Here is a 15562-nt window from a genome sequence, read left to right as displayed (position 1 = left end):
CTCACTGTCTCCCCTCTGCTAGGAAGATAACTCAGGTCAGCGGGCGGGGCTGAGAGCCAGCTTGTATAAATGAGGGGCTGAGGTGGTGCAGGGAGAGCCATCTCATCATTGCAGGCATCTCAGCTGAACATGGCAACCCGCGGGCTGCTGCTGCTGGCTTCCTGGGCTCTCATTGGGGCTCTGCAGCTGCAGGCTGATGCGAGGCCAGCGCCCTTCGGGATGAAGTTGTGCGGCCGCGAATTCATCCGTGCTGTCATCTTCACCTGCGGGGGCTCACGATGGCGCCGGGCAGATATCTTGGCCCACGACACTCTGGGTGAGTTGGGGGTGGGGGAGACAATCAACCTGGAACAGGTGGCCAGGTGGCCAGGTGGGCACATAGCCAAAACAGGAGTTGTGTGAGCCAGGCATGGTGCACACTGAACTTCCACACTTGAGAGGTGGTGGCAGAAGTTTCCCACATTTAAGGGCAGCCTGGGCTACAGGTTAAGACCTAGTCTTTAAAAATTCAAGGAAAGAAAGGGAGGTGTGGTGGAATAGAGTCTCAGTGGCTGTCCAGACCTGAGAGGATGGAAGGACGTTAATGTGGTAAATGATCAAGGCAGCCAACAAATGATCAGTGTTCTCTTGAGGCTTGTTGTGTATCCAATATTATTGTGCTTTTACTTGTGTTATGTCTCCCACTCATGATAAAACCAAAGAAAGTAGGGGCTGTTATTTCCCCCACTTTACAGGAAAGAAAACCAAGCCTTAGAGAAGCAATCTCATTTACAACTCTAATTTAGGGAGTTTAGCTTCCAGATGCATAACTTTCATCTACTGGTCCACATTAAATAAAGAATAGTATGAAATCCATGACAGGAAAGTCAGGTTTAGTACTGAAACTGGTAACAGAGCCCAGGACTGCAAGAAATGAAATTCTGAACAGCAACCTTGATCCCCAAGACCGGACATATAACCTGGCCAGACAGAAGCCAGCATTCTGGGGTGGCAGCTCTGAGCCCTAATGCTTCCTTCGCTTGGCAGGGGACTTCTTCCCTGATGCAGAAGCCAATACCGACAACCTGGCGAGCGAACTGGACGAAACCGTGGGCTCCAGCGAGTGGCTTGCCCTGACCAAATCCCCCCAGACCTTCTATAGTGGTCGGCCCAGCTGGCAAGGGTCGCCTGGAGCGGTTCGGGGCAGCAGAGATGTCCTGTCTGGCCTTTCCAGCAGTTGCTGCGAGTGGGGCTGTAGCAAGAGCCAAATTAGTAGCTTGTGCTAGGACCCTGGTTGGGTGATGGGGAAGAGGGCAGTGCTTCCAACCTGTTATCCTCTGTGCGATGCTCACACGCATTCCTCCAGGCAAGGCATTGAAGCCTCTGAGGTTTCCTCACAGACCCTCTGCCAAGCCTTTTCCCATCTTGCTCCGAGCCACATCGCTACCCAGCCAAACAGAAACTTGATCTTCATGGTAGAGTTCTTCCCCTCCCCAAGCCCAGCCCCAGCGAGCCTGGCTACAGCCAGGTACCCACCTACCCAAACTGGCTACACTGAACAAACTGTTTGGTCCTAATTGCCACCGCTTGTTTCCTGGCCAAGCCAGTGCAACCTGCCCCCTACTCCACTCCCTTCAGTCCCCACCCCAAAGCACTCTGCTGTTGACTCCAAGGCAGGGGACACCGAGTCCCCAGTTCTCAGACTTTCCCACCACAAAATAAAGGTTCAGTTCTGAGCATTTGCACGCGTGCGTGTTATTGCTGGGGATGGGCGGATTTGGGGACTTCCCGCCAGGGGCGGGGTATCTTCCTTCTCAGGCTGCAAGCCCCAAAGCCTGACGGTGTCTGTTATCTCTGGGAGCCATGATCCGGCCCCGGGTTGCGCGCCTCACGCCTTTGGAGCTGATGCTGCTGCCACTCCTGCTCGGGACCCGGCCCCACGGTGAGAGGCTTCCTGAGTGGCCGGTTTGGGATCACAGCTGTAGGGCGGTGGGGACTGGGCCACAACAGGATGTAGCAGGATGGGGAGGGGCTCGGGACCCCCTCTACGCCATCCCAGCACGTGCCAGACCCTGGGCTCCAGCTTGGCACCCTGCAGGAGAATGGACACACCCACAGCCCAGCCTGTTGATCGTGGCCCTCCCGGCCCTCTGCGCCCGCCCCCGCAGGAAGCCCTGGTCCACTGCAGTGCTACCGCGTTGGGCCCTTGGGAATCCTGAACTGCTCTTGGGAACCTCTGAGCTACCTGGAAACTCCACCTGTGCTCTATTACCAGAGTCAGAAGTAGTGAGTACCCTGGGGGAAACTGAGGCACAGCAAGTGGACACTCGGATTTCAACTAGCTTTGGTTAAGAAGACCCAGAGTCTAGCTACTGGAAATTCCTTCCACACTTTGAAGACCCTCAAGGCTGGTCCCACTCGTTTCCTTACTGAATAACTCTGGGCTAGTCACTTTCTCTCCCTGAGTGCCTCCCATGACAGCAATGACAGCACGTGCTCCTATGGTTGATCCTGCGCATCAATGCAGTATGCACATGGCAAAGAAAAATTGTGTAGTACTAGGAAGCAGGTTTATATCGCCATTGGACGATGTCAGGCGGAGAGCTTGACTTTTTAAAAGCAGTTTAGTTCAATCTGTGAACACACCAATCTAAGCTGGCATGGTGACACACACCTATAACCCCAGCACCTGGGAAGCCGGGCAGGAAGATCAACCTCAGCTTCATAAATTAGTGGCCAGCCTGGGCCACATGAAACCCTGTCTCAAAATCAGTCTAGTGATTGGAATCAGAACAATGAAAGCCAGGCCTGGTGGGGTGCAGGGTGCAGATGTCTGTCTGAAAACTGCATTGTAATTGGGCTAAGTAAGGGAGCATGAAAAGGCCTTTGGGTGGAGGCGTGGAGCAGGGCATCCTTTCTGAGACAGGGTCTTACTGTGTGAAGCTGGTCTCTAACAATCCTCCTGTGTCCATCGCTCGTGTGACTGTCACCTGGCCACTCGAGCTCTTTCAGTATTTTATGTGCACTGCATACATTTTGTAGAAGAGGAATAGAGAGGTAAAGCCACCTGTCTCAGGCCCCAGCAGAGCAGTTTGAGGGCATGGTCAGTGCAGGGTTGCTTAGCTTGTGCCAACATGTGTCTCTCCCCTGCATGTCTCCTCACAGCCATTCCAACAGAACCCAGGAGGTGAAGGTGCCTTCCAGGCAGAGCTGGGTGACCATCCCCCGGGAACAGTTCACCACGGGTGACACACTCCTTATTTGGGGAACACAGGAGGGCCGACCTCTCTGGTCCCCTGTTTTTGTGAACCTGGAAACTCAAAGTAACTTGGTGGGAGGGTGGGGCATAGTGTGGGTAGGGGAGGGTGGTTAGAGGCCCTAGCTCAGTGCACTCTGGCTTCTATTCACAGTGAAGCCAGACACCCCCCAGCTCCTCCCTAATGTGGACTTTTATGAGGACGACTCCCTGGAAGCCACTGTACCGTGGGAAGCACCCCTCTGGCCTTCGCATAAGGTTCTCACCTGTCAATTCCAGTACAGAAGATGCCAGAAGCAATGGACCCAGGTGAGTGGGGGGAGCTTCATCCCACCCTATCTCCGGTAGACGGGATAGCACCCCGAGTCCTAGAGAGCACAGACTCAGTTGGTACCTGACAGTTACCCCCAAATTCACATTGAAGGCCTCACAAGCAACTTTGTTCACTTGCTTCTGGTTTCTTGAGATAGTCTGTCTATGTAGCCATGCAGCCAGTCAAGGTGGCCACAAAGCCGTGCTCCCCCAGCCTCAGCCTCCTGAGCTCTGGGCAGCAGGGTTTCCTTGCCACCTCTACATACTGCCTGCTTATCTTTTGTGTCGGGGGAGGCAGTGAGTCAAGGTTTCACTGTGTGGTTCTGGCTTGCCTGAAACTCGCTGAGATACACCTGCCTCTGCCCCACCCCCACCCCCCACCCCACGTTGGGATTAAAGCTATACCTGCATGAGTATCTTAATCAGTTAAAAACTTTGTCTCAGGCTACAGAGATGGCCCAGCAGTTAAGAGCACTAGCTGCTCCTCTTCCAGAGGTCCTGAGTTCAATACCCAGCACCCACATGGTGACTCACAAACATCTATATAAGATCTGATGCCCTCTTCTGGCGTGTAGGTGTACATGCAGAGCACTCACACATGAAATATACGTAAAATTTAAGATAAAGATTTTGTCTCAAAACAAACAAAAACAAAAAACAAACAAACAAAAAAACCCACAGACTACAGCTGGGAAGATCACTCAGCATCAAAGTGATTGACACACAGACGTTAGGTCCTGAGGTCCCAGCACCCGTGTAAAAAAGGCAGGCATGGTGGCACTGTTTAGCCTCCCTCCGCAGAGGCAGACACAGGTGTATCCCAGGACTTGCTGAGCATCTGACCTAGCAAATGAGTCAGTGAGAGAACTCGTTTCAAAATGAAGTGGCCAGTGAGATGACCTAGTGGGTAAAGGCATTTGCCATGCAAGCTTTACCACCTGAGTTCGATTTCTGGGGGCCCACATAAAGGGCAGGAGAGAACTTATTCCATACTTGCCCTTTTACATCCTCCCCCATAGTATACTTGTATACCAGTAATATACTCGTATACACAGTAATAGAGTTAAAACAGTAAGATGTTGATCTACAGAGGAAGACACTTGACAACAACCCCTGTACACACACACACACACACACAGACACACACACACAGAGAGAGAGAGAGAGAGAGAGAGCTTGCTGTAACTACTCAGTGTTACAGGGCTTGCCCAGCCTGTGCCAGACTCAGGGCCACAGCGTTGGAACAAGAAGAAAGTCTCCTCAGCACAGAGGGCTACCCCATCCCTTTCCCCTTCCTTTACCCAGCTAGAGCCACAGCTGAAGACAGACACGATGACTCCTCTTGAGATGCAGAACCTGGAACCTGGCACCAGCTACCAGGTGTCGGGCCGCTGCCGAGTGGAGAGCGGATATCCATGGGGCGAGTGGAGCCCGGACCTGTCCTTCCAGACGCCCCTCTTGGGTGAGGATGCCTCCATTTGTCATGCACTTCTGGGCCCTATAGGCCAGGCAGCCTTGTTCATCTAACGGTACCCGCCTTTCCCCCTCCTCATCAGGTCCTGAAGATGTGTGGGTATCGGGCACCGTCTGTGAGACATCTGGCAAACGGGCAGCCCTGCTTCTCTGGAAGGTAAGTCCAAAGGTAGTTCTCTGCGGGCATCTGGGAACGCCCAAGCAGCAGTGGCCTCCTCTGCTGCCCCCTGGAGGTTATTTCCTGGATTGCAGGGGTGCTGGGTGCCAGGGAAGTCACCACTACCACCACTAACCTGTGAGAGATCTGAGGTGTTGGGTGGGATCCAGTGTTCCAGGCAGGCGACAGCAGATGTGAAAGTCTAGACTCAGGACATGATCTCAGTACAGCTTGGCAAGATGCAACACTTGTGCTGGGAAGTCTCGTGCTACCATCAAACAGGTTGTAGAAGAGGGTGTCATAGTCCTCCTGCTTCAAGGTGGCCCACACTTGTGATCCCAACTGCTCAAAAGGTTGAGGCAGGAAGACTGAATGTTCAAGACCAACCAGAGTGAGTTCAAGGTCAGGGCATCTTAGTCTGAAAAACAAAAAGATTTAAAGGTGGGGGGGGCAGGGCTTAAGGCTAGAGAGATGGCTCAGTAGTTAAGAGCACTACTGGCTGCTCTTCCAGAGACCAGGGTTCAATTCTCAGCATCCACATGGCAGCTCACCACTCTCTGTGGAACTGGTGATCTCAGTTTCAGGAGATCTCATACCCTCACACAGACAAACGTGCAGGCAAAACACCAATGCATGTAAAATAGAATAAAATATAAAATCGAGAGGCTCAGTGACAGAATCCTAGGTAAGAATGTTCAAGGTCCCAGGCTTCATGCCCAACAATGAAAAAATATACTATTGAACATCTAATGTCTGCTGGCCATGGCTGAACTCTGAAAGTAATAAAACGTATACGACCTTGAGCCACATAACCAAAGCCATGCATTTAGTTCCACATGTGTTTATGTATATATGTATGAAGGTATATGAGGGTGCATGTAATTGAATGCATGTGTATGTGGATGTATGTGTACATGCATGTATGTAAGTGTATGCATGTGTGTAAAAGCACATATATGTGGATGCATGTGTGTGTGCATTTATACTCTCTAACTCCAGAGATCTCTGTCTCCTACATGGTGGATTGATGATGTTAGATATTGTTCCTTGCTAGAGTTTTCTGGAATCACTTAAATGATTACACATCCCTATCCTTGTAAGTTTCCACTGGGGATGAAGTAACAAAGCCACAAGGGAGGGAGCCGGAGGTGTTCAACATTAATGAATATTTCAGAGCTCTTAGGTCTGCTGGAAGGCAGGCAGTCCTGAAGTGCAGCTTCCCTAGAACGTCTGCGGTCAGCACTGCCTGAGCCAGATGTGAAAGTGCAGCTGTGAGCCAGCAATGGGAGGTAGGAGCCAGAGGACCAAGGACCAGTAGTTCAAGGTCTCCTTGACTGTGTATCGGGTTTGAGGCTGGCCTTCTATTTGTGAGGTCCGGTTTCAAAGAAAAGAGAGACACAAGGGATGAAGTGCTGAGGCCAGCCAGAAGAGTTCAGTACCAGAGGCCACGTAGAAAGCTGCATGTGGGGCTGGGAAGATGGCTCAGCCTTGGCTACTGCTGAGGAGGACCCAGCTTCAGTTTCCAGAACCCACATCTCACTCAGCTCACAAGCATAGCTCCAATTCCTGGGGGTCCAGTGCTGTCTTCCGGTTTCTGAGGATGAATTTACACACAGCAGGGAAAACACTCCTACACACAAAATCATATAAAATCATATAATCAACCCCCCACGCCCGCCGAGGTGGGGTTTCTCTGTGTAACAGCCCTGGCTGCCCTGGAACTCGCTCTGCAGACCACGTTAGCCTCCAATTCACTAAGATCTGCCTGCCTCTGCCTCCCAGATGCTGGGATTAAAGGTGTGTACCACCACTGCCCTGCTCATAATCAAACCTTTTTGTTAGTTTGTTTTGAAACAGGGTTTCTCTGTGCTGACCTTGAATTTACAGAGATCTGCCTGTCTTTGAATGCTGGGACTGAAGGCATGTGTCACCATGCTTGGCTGATAAATCTTAAACAAACAAACCCACAATAAGTTAGGTGTTGTGGCATGCATCCCAGCACTCTTTGAGGATCAGGGATGGAGACAGCAGAGTTCCCTAGCTCTTGGGCCAGCACAGTGGCAGGAACAGTGAGGGAAAAGCCACTTAAACAAGATGAAAAGAGAAAGCCACTGCTGAGAAAATGTCCTCTGACCCAACACGTGTGCCGTGGCAATGTGCACGCACACACACATTCACACAAAATAGAAAGAAAGGAATTTGTTATTTAAGATAAATGTTTGTGGGGCTGGAGAGATGGTGTGGCAGCTAGGAGAGTTTACCACTCTTGCAGAGAATGTGAGCTTGGGTCTAAGCTTTCACACCAGGCGGCCTTCAACCCCAGCTCCAGGGGACCCTCTGGCTCCTTTGGTACTGAAGTCATGTGCACATACCCCAACACACACAAGATCTTGAAAAAGATGAATATTTGTGTATGTGTGTTGTGTTCATATGTGTTCGGGTGTGTTCACTTGTGTTCAGGTGTGTTCACATGTGTTTAGATGTGTGTATGAAGAGGCCAGAGGACTCTTTTGTTTCCTCAGGCTCTGAGTGCCATGATTTTTCACTTTTCCTGTAGCTTACTACCCAGGTTGGGCTGGTTGGCCAGTGAGTTCCAGGGATCCACTTTTCTCTACCAATTACTTTACCAACTAAGTCATCTTCCCAGCCCTGGATATAGTATTAAAAAAAAAAAAAATCAAGTCAGCAAACTCAAGCACCAAGGCTAGGGTTTTGTTGTTGCTGCTGCTGTTTGTTTTTAAAGTCTGGTCTGATTGATTCCTAAATCAGGATTAGTGAGAACAGAACCAGCCAGGGACATAGGTGCAAGATCAAAGTTATCTTTGAGTGAAGTTGGTACCCAGATTGCTACAGATTTAGTTTTGTTCCTAAGACAAGGTCACATATAGCCCAGGCAGGCCTCAAACTTATGGCAACTCCTCCTGCCTCTGTGCCTCCTGAGTCCTGAGATTGTATATGTGAGCCGCCACTCTAGGCTTCCCCTCAAACTTTATACCCTCAGGGGCATCTCCTTTTCCTTCCCAGCCCTCCTCTGAGATTCAGTGTCTACATCCATAAGCTGGGCCTCACACGCTGCCACTGCCTGATTTTACAGGTGCCTTGCCATCATAAATAGTGGGTACTCAACAAAATGGGGGGATGCTAACCACAACATTTCCTCCCCTCAGGCCCCAGGCCCCTGTGTGCAGGTGACTTACAGAGTCAGGTTTGGGGTTGGAAATGTTGCTATGACTCAAGAAGAGGTCCCCTGCTGCAAGTCTCCCATCCCCACACTGATGGAGTGGGCTGTGGTATCCACTGTCAACACCACCAACAAGACACTTCTCACCAACCTGTCTTTGGTCTGCTTGGGTAAAACAACATGAATGTCTTCTGTCCATTACCTTGGGGGACAAGCTAGTTTTCCTGAATGAACAGTCAAGATGTCTCCTTCTGCTTCCAGCTCCAGAATCTGCCCCCCAAAATGTGGTGGTCAGCCGCATTAATGGGAGCCCAGGGCTACTGGTGACCTGGCAACAAGGGACCATGAAACCATGGGAGTATGTGGTGGCCTGGGCTCGAGATGGGGACAGCCTGGACAAGCTCAGCTGGATCCGTCTTCCTAGTGAAAACTTCAGCACTTTGTTACCAGGTGAGGCCCTGAGACACCTGGGATCCCATCTACACCAGTTCCTGTGCTGTTGCTGACACTTATAAAGAGATTTGTTTAGCTCAGTTTTGGGGGGCCCAGAACATGGTGCTGCATCTACTGACTCTACTGGTCATGTCCTGGTGATGGTGCACTGGTAGGAGTCTGTGCCAAAGGGAAGTCACCTGTTGACCCAGGAAGCCAGACAAGGTTCAAATTGTGGGGGAAGCTCCAGAGGCCATCAAAGGCTTCCAGACTGAGGTTTGGTATCTGGACGTGGGCCTCAGGTATAAAGGAAGAAAACGAGGTGTTGGGAGGGAAACGCAGGTCACATGCTGAAGCTTATGTGTGCACTGATGAGAAGAAAGGGGTCCTATCCTGTGGTGGTCTACACCTGTACTCAGGAGGCTGAGGCAGGAGGATCACTATTTACTAATTTTAGGACAGCCTGGATGAGGGGGGAAAGAGGAGGAGAAGGGGAGAGAGAGGGAGGTGGAGAACAGGAAGGAGGGAGGGGAGAAAGAGAGATGAGCACTGGATAATGATTCTGGAACATTCCTTCTTTAGACCACTTTGCAGGCACACCACTCTCTTGAGAGGAGTGTCACTCATAGGCAGGTCTGTGTCCATGCCTCTCAATGGCCTGCACTTTTATTTCCTGGCCTTGGGGCAAAATCACACTGTGGTCACTGACAGAACGACATGCCTTAGCACAGATGCTGGAGAATTACAGCCTGGCCCAGCCCATCAGGGACAGCCCTGGGCCAGCAACAAAGAGGACTGAGCTATGCACTCTGCTTCCCTGCTCTGAGCTACAGAGTCTGGCTTCCCTACTTTGGGGACTTACTTATTTTGTATTATTTTTATTTACTTATTTTTTGTTTTTGTTTTAGGTTTTTTGAGACAGGGTTTCTCTGTGTATCAGCCCTGGCTGTCCTGAAACTTGCTCTGTAGATCAGGCTGGCCTCAAACTCACAGAGATCCATCTGCCTCTGCCTCCCAAGTGCTGGGACTAAAGGCATGAACCACTGCTACACCATACTTATTTTATTTTTAATTTTTTTGAGATTATAATATAATTGCACTTATCCTTTTCCTTTCCTCCCCCCAACCCTCCCATACACTCCTCCTCACTCTCTTTCAAATCCAAGGCCTCTTTTTTTCATTAGTTGTTATGGCATGCATATATTTATACACACATAGCCTGTGCTCTGTGTCTCTACGCGCTGCTCAGTCTGTGCAGTGTTACCCGTGTGTCTCAGGCTGACCATTTGGCATTGGATAACCACTTGCTCTTCCCTGGGGAAGGTGATTTCTCCTGCTCTCAGCACTCCTTGGTGGCCTGTAGTTCTTTGTGCAGGCCTGAGGCCTCCATGTTTTTTTTCCCCCCCATCTGCTTTGGTGTTTCTGTTGTGTTGTCCTTGGTCGGCTCACATTTGGGCAGTCATGCCGGAGAGACTTCACAGACGAAACTTTTGAGTTCTCTAGGAGATAGTCTGCAGGAAACTCCCTGATCCTCCAGTTCTTACAATCTTCCTGCCTCCTCTTCCTCAGTCCCGGATGAGCTAAAGCTCACAAGTGTTCTGTCAGTGTATCCACTTGAGACTGGACTCCATAATTTTGTTTGGTTTTACTCTTAACATTTTAAAACATTTTAATTGTGTGTTTGTGTGTATGTGCACATCCGTGCTGTCTGTATGTACACATGGGTGTAGGTATTCTCAGAAGCTCTTGGAGCTGGAGTTACACACATGGTGCTGGAAACAAACCCTGGGCTCTCTGTAAGTGCAATGTGCTCTCTAAGCCATGGAGCTATTTCTCCAGACCCTTGTTTTATTTAATTTTCTTTATTATTATTTTTTTTTCAAAATAGGGTTTCTCTAGATAGCCCTGGCTATTTTAGAACTCACTCTGTAGATCAGGCTGCCCTCAAATTCACCTACTCTGTCTCACAGTGCTGAGACTAAAGGCATGTGCCATGTGCCACCATGTCTGGTTCCTTATTCTATTTTATTTTTGTTACAGGGTCTCAATAGATATTTCTGGCTGTCCTGGAACTAACTCTTAGACCAGGCTAGCCTTGAACTCATAGAGAAAACAAAACAAAAACAAAAACAAAAAAAAGAAATTATGTATATGTATGGGTGTTTTGCCTGAATGTATGTTCCAAGTGCATGCATACTGTTCCCATAGAGACCAGAAGAAAATGCTAGATCCCCTGAACTGGAGTTATAGATGGTTGTAAGTTGCCATGTGAGTGCTGGGAACTGAATCTGTGTCCTCTAGAAAAGCAGCCAGTGTTCTTAACTACAGAGCCATCTCTGCAGCCTTTTAATCATCTTTTCATTTTGAAACAGTGTCTCACTATGGATCTCTGCCTGGCTGGAGGTCCCTGTATAGATCAGGCTGGCCTGGACTAAAGGTGTGTATCACACACCCAGTATTATAGTTTTCATTCTATTCTCTTTTCTCCCCAGACAGTCTCATGTATCCCAGGCTGGCCTTGAATTGACTAGCCAATGATGACCTTGAACTTCTGATCCTCCAAGTGATGGTTTTACAGGCATGAACCCCCACACAGTGCCTTTAATCTTAGCATTCAGGAGCAGAGAGAGACTGGTCTCTGTGAGAAGGCCTGCCAGGACTATGCAGTATGTATGACTGTTTCAAAATAAAGAATCTGGAGAGATGGCTCAACGGTCAAGAGACACACGGCTTTTATTGAAAACCTAACTAGGGTTTTGCATAAGCTAGGCAGGCACTCTACCAACCGAGTCTCACCCTCAGCCCAGCTTTTCAGTTTCTGGAGCCAGGGTCTCTCTGTGTAGCCCAGCCTCAGAGTGCCACAGGTGCAAGTCACTGCACACAACTGGGACTTGTCCCTTTCTGTGCTGTTTACAGCCTGCATATCTTTTCCCTGTAGTCTCAGGTCTCACTGGCACTTTGTGAGTAGCCTCCCCCAGGGGCGAAGTGATAACTCCTACAAGTAAGCTCTGCACTGGGGAGGGAGACCCAGCTGTAAATGTTCTCTTCTTCCTATTCCCCGCAGGGGATTTCGAAGGAGGGGTCCCTTATCGAATTACGGTGACTACAGTGTCCCCTGGGGGATTAGCTGCCTCACCCTCAGTTTGGGGATTCATTCAGGAGTTAGGTAAGTGGTAGGACGGGAGGATGAGGGTGGACCTCTTGGAACTGCAGTAGATACTGTCACACTGGGTTTCTTCACAGTACCCCTGGCTGGGCCAGCAGTTTGGCGACTCCAAGATGACCCCCCAGGGACACCTGCAGTAGCATGGGGAGAGGTACCAAGACACAAGCTCCGAGGCTGGGCCACACACTATACCTTGTGTGTACAAGGCAGAGACATCCCCACTGTCTGCATGAACGGTGAGTTTCCAGCCTCCTGTCCCTTCCTCTATCCCCAAAGATCCACCTATCACCCACCCTGTCCCTATATTCCCAGCTCCTGGGAATTCTGTCACCAACTTCCCAGAGGACAATAGCAGTCCTGACTACTGCTGAGACATTAAAGATGGAGACGCCAGAGTATTCTCAATCACAGTAATGAATATCTGTCATATTTCATTAAGTGACAAGTATAAAAAGGATTACAGATTCTGAGATGGCTTTGTTTTTTAGAAAAAGAGGCCCAGCACTGGGCAAAGCCGAGTTTCAAATATGCCAAGAAATGGATTGCATTTTAGTTCCTTCTGTTACCCTTGAGATAGGCTAATGTTTACTATAATAACAAATTCCTGAGGCTGGACAGAAGTTCAGCAGTTAAGAGCACTGACTGTTCTTGCAGAGGTCCTGGGTTCGGTTCCCAGCATCTACATAGCCACAAACAGCTTCTGATCTCAGGCCTCAGAGGATCTGACACCCTCTCCTGGTCTCCACTGGCACTGCATGAACATACTCATTAAAAAAAAAATCCAGAACAGGCTCCTTTTTAAAAGCATTGTTACTGGGTTGGGGCTTTGCCTCAGCACAAAGTTCCTGTCTGGAATTCCCCAATGAAGGGCTGGGGCGTGGCTCAGCAAGTGTCCAGCATGTACAAGGCCCTGGGTTTTATCCCCATCGCTGAAGAAATAAAACCATTATTCCTTCCTTCCTAATTATAAAAGTTATCTGAGCTTGTTACAAAATCTGACTCACGGGCCTGTGAAATGGCTCACCAAATTATTACCGCTGCCATTGACTCTGACCGCCTGAGTTCAATCCCTGGAACCCACATGGTAAAAGGAGAGCACCAACTCCCACATGACCGCCACACTTAGGCCATCACTAGGTGAATAGTAACCGGTCAACATAGGGACACCCAGGGACATCAGCATGTCCTCTTGCTCCTCATTCAGAAAGTGCATCTTTGCCCAATACTGTGCGCATGTAGTTACAGTGGGTTTGTGGAACCTGAGTTTTTTGTCTGTTGAGACAGAGTCTCTCCTTTGATCTTAATCTGACCTGGGAATTGCATTCTGAGGAACTGGAATGACAGGCCCACACATCTGTGTCCTTGACCATTCCTTCCCTCAGTGCTTCCTTCCTTCCTTGGGGATCAAACTCAGGGCCTTGTGCATTGGAAGCAAGCACTCAGGCAGCTGATTTCCCAATGGAAAATTCACAGACACAGACAACCGAGATAACGTCTAATCAGCTGCATGGCGATTAGAGCTGGGCATAAAACGAGGGTCCGTTTTAAATGAAAGGTCAGAAGATTGGTTAAGGAAGTGGCACTGGACAAAATTTACAGGCCAGGGGCTATGAGATGGCCCCTACCACGAAGCTCAAGACCCCTACGGTGGAATGGGTGGCAAGAAATGGCCTCTGACCTCCTTGTGTATGACATGGCATGCATGTGGGCATGCCCCCAGGAAATAATACAATGTCACATAAGTAAATGAAGAAGACTGAGACAGAGCCATGTGGAAAGTTATGGAGGAAAGAGCATGTCCCAGGGCCATTGCTCCCCAATGTCTTTGGTTGTGTCCTTCAGTGAGCAGTAACACCCAGACTGTCACTCTGCCTACCCTTCACTGGGGTTCCTTCGAGCTGTGGGTGATGGTGTCCACTGTTGCAGGACAGGGCCCACCGGGTCCCAGCCTTTGGCTTCACCTACCAGGTATGAGGTGGGGATGGGGCTGCCTGCCCACTTCTGGCTAGGGGTGTCTTTAAGTCATAACACGGGCTTCAGTGGTGGATAGCTTCTGATGGAGAGGATTATGTACAGGATAGTACTGAGGATGAAACCCAGGACCACACCCCAAGTCTGCCTCGGGATGCTTTGCTTCTTCTAAATGCTATTGTATTATCCAGCGATGTATGTCTGGGACAGCAAACCCCCAACCCTAACTTTGCCTGTTGGCACACCTCTATACCCCTAAGTCTCACCCTCTTCTTCGGAATGGCTGCCCCCTCAGTCCCACTCATTCCCCGGACTCCTTGTTCAAGAGGGCTGCCTAGTCCCACCTATCCTCCCCACCCACAGATAATGAGGTCAGGTGGAAGATTCTGCCTTGGGTCCTGTCCCTGTGTGGCTTGTTCCTGATGGGCTGTGGCCTGAGCCTGGCCACTACCAGGTAAGGCTTTCAGGTATGGGATCTCTATCCTGGTGGGGGTTCAGCAGTTAGGCCTTGGATGGGTGGCCTCGGGGCTCAGGAAGTTCATGGATTCTAGCAATATGTTTGCACTGGGTCCCTGCTGGCCAGGTGCCTCCACCAGCGATACAAGTTGTTTCCCCAGTGGATCTGGGAGAGGGTTCCCGACCCTGCCAACAGCAATTCTGGGCAGCCTTACATAAAGGTGAGAAAATGCCAACTGTGGGAGCACCATTCTCCAACTGGGGGATGCTGGGGCAAGTGGGGGGTGGACTACTGAGTTTCAAGCCTGCATCTCCCCAGGAGGTGAGCCTGCCCCAGCCTCCCAAGGACGGACCCACCCTGGAAGTGGAGGAGGTGGAGCTGGAGGCTGTTATTGAGCCCCCTCCAGCCTCTGCCCCTCTTCACTCTGGGTACGAGAAGCACTTCCTACCCACACCCGAAGAGCTGGGACTTGGGCCTCCGGCCCCTAGGTTCTAGCCCATTCTGCTTCAGGCTGGGGGCTGTGTCCCTTCTTGGATTAGACGTCTTTATTTTTAGTTTTCTGAGATGGGAGCTCACTACGTAGCCTTGGCTGGCCTGGAACTCACATTCACCTGACTCTGTCTCCATGTATGGAAATTAAAGGCTGTGCCACCATGCTGTTGTTTTCTTTATTGTGTCAGAGTCTTGATATGTAACCAAGGCTGGTCTCAATCTGTGATCTCCCTGACGCAGCATCCCCAGTGCTGGGACTACAGGTGTGTGCCATCTCACCCAGTCACAACCTTTGATTCTAGTAAGATCAACTTCCAAGCAGCATATAAGGAGGTGATTCCATGTCAAAAGACACATGCGAGGGGCTGAAGAAATGGCTAAACAGTTAAGAGCCCTTGCTTTCTTGCAGAAGACCACAGTTTGGTTCCCTGGCCTTGCAGAGGACCCAGCCTCAGTTCCCAGCACCCACAGCATGGCTCAAGAATCACCTGGCACTCCAGTTCTAGGGAATCCAACACCTCCGGGTGGCCTCCGTGAGCACTGTACTCACACACATAAAAAATAAAAAAATAATAAATACATGAATGAGTAAACAAGCCAGGCAGTGGTGGCGCACGCCTTTAATCCCAGCGCTTGGGAGGCAGAGACAGATGGATCTCGGAATTCAAGGCCAGACTGGTCTACAG

General features: G+C 50.1%; 2 protein-coding genes across 2 annotated transcripts; both read left to right on the top strand.

Moving 5' to 3' along the window:
* Window positions 1-129: 129 nt before the first annotated feature.
* Rln3 (relaxin 3) lies at window positions 130-1779 on the top strand. Its single transcript, XM_051195061.1, has 2 exons — window positions 130-316; window positions 1027-1779. Exons 1-2 carry the CDS (start codon window positions 130-132, stop codon window positions 1263-1265), a joined length of 426 nt encoding a protein of 141 aa, XP_051051018.1. The 3' UTR covers window positions 1266-1779.
* A 49-nt stretch (window positions 1780-1828) lies between these two features.
* On the top strand, window positions 1829-15038 carry Il27ra (interleukin 27 receptor subunit alpha). Its single transcript, XM_051194942.1, has 14 exons — window positions 1829-1921; window positions 2148-2265; window positions 3145-3302; window positions 3390-3544; window positions 4853-5009; window positions 5104-5177; window positions 8345-8528; window positions 8620-8808; window positions 11855-11956; window positions 12034-12192; window positions 13799-13924; window positions 14291-14381; window positions 14511-14604; window positions 14703-15038. The coding sequence occupies exons 1-14, from the start codon at window positions 1843-1845 to the stop codon at window positions 14877-14879; spliced, it is 1863 nt and encodes a 620-aa protein (XP_051050899.1). The 5' UTR covers window positions 1829-1842; the 3' UTR covers window positions 14880-15038.
* The last annotated feature ends 524 nt before the right edge of the window (window positions 15039-15562 follow it).

Source organism: Phodopus roborovskii, unplaced genomic scaffold (assembly GCF_943737965.1).
Source record: "Phodopus roborovskii unplaced genomic scaffold, PHOROB, whole genome shotgun sequence".
NCBI classification, from domain to species: domain Eukaryota; kingdom Metazoa; phylum Chordata; class Mammalia; order Rodentia; family Cricetidae; genus Phodopus; species Phodopus roborovskii.
The sequence above is the reverse complement of the archived record's forward strand: the minus strand, read 5'-3'. Positions and strand labels throughout refer to the sequence as shown.

Excerpts from the sequence above, each read along its gene's own strand:
- Il27ra (XM_051194942.1), top strand. The coding sequence starts at position 1,843 with ATGATCCGGCCCCGGGTTGCGCGCCTCACGCCTTTGGAGCTGATGCTG. Across the intron at positions 2,266-3,144 it reads TATTACCAGAGTCAGAAGTA|CCATTCCAACAGAACCCAGG; the intron begins GTGAGTACCCTG and ends GTCTCCTCACAG. Across the intron at positions 14,605-14,702 it reads CTGGGCAGCCTTACATAAAG|GAGGTGAGCCTGCCCCAGCC; the intron begins GTGAGAAAATGC and ends GCATCTCCCCAG.
- Rln3 (XM_051195061.1), top strand. The coding sequence starts at position 130 with ATGGCAACCCGCGGGCTGCTGCTGCTGGCTTCCTGGGCTCTCATTGGG. Across the intron at positions 317-1,026 it reads CTTGGCCCACGACACTCTGG|GGGACTTCTTCCCTGATGCA; the intron begins GTGAGTTGGGGG and ends TTCGCTTGGCAG.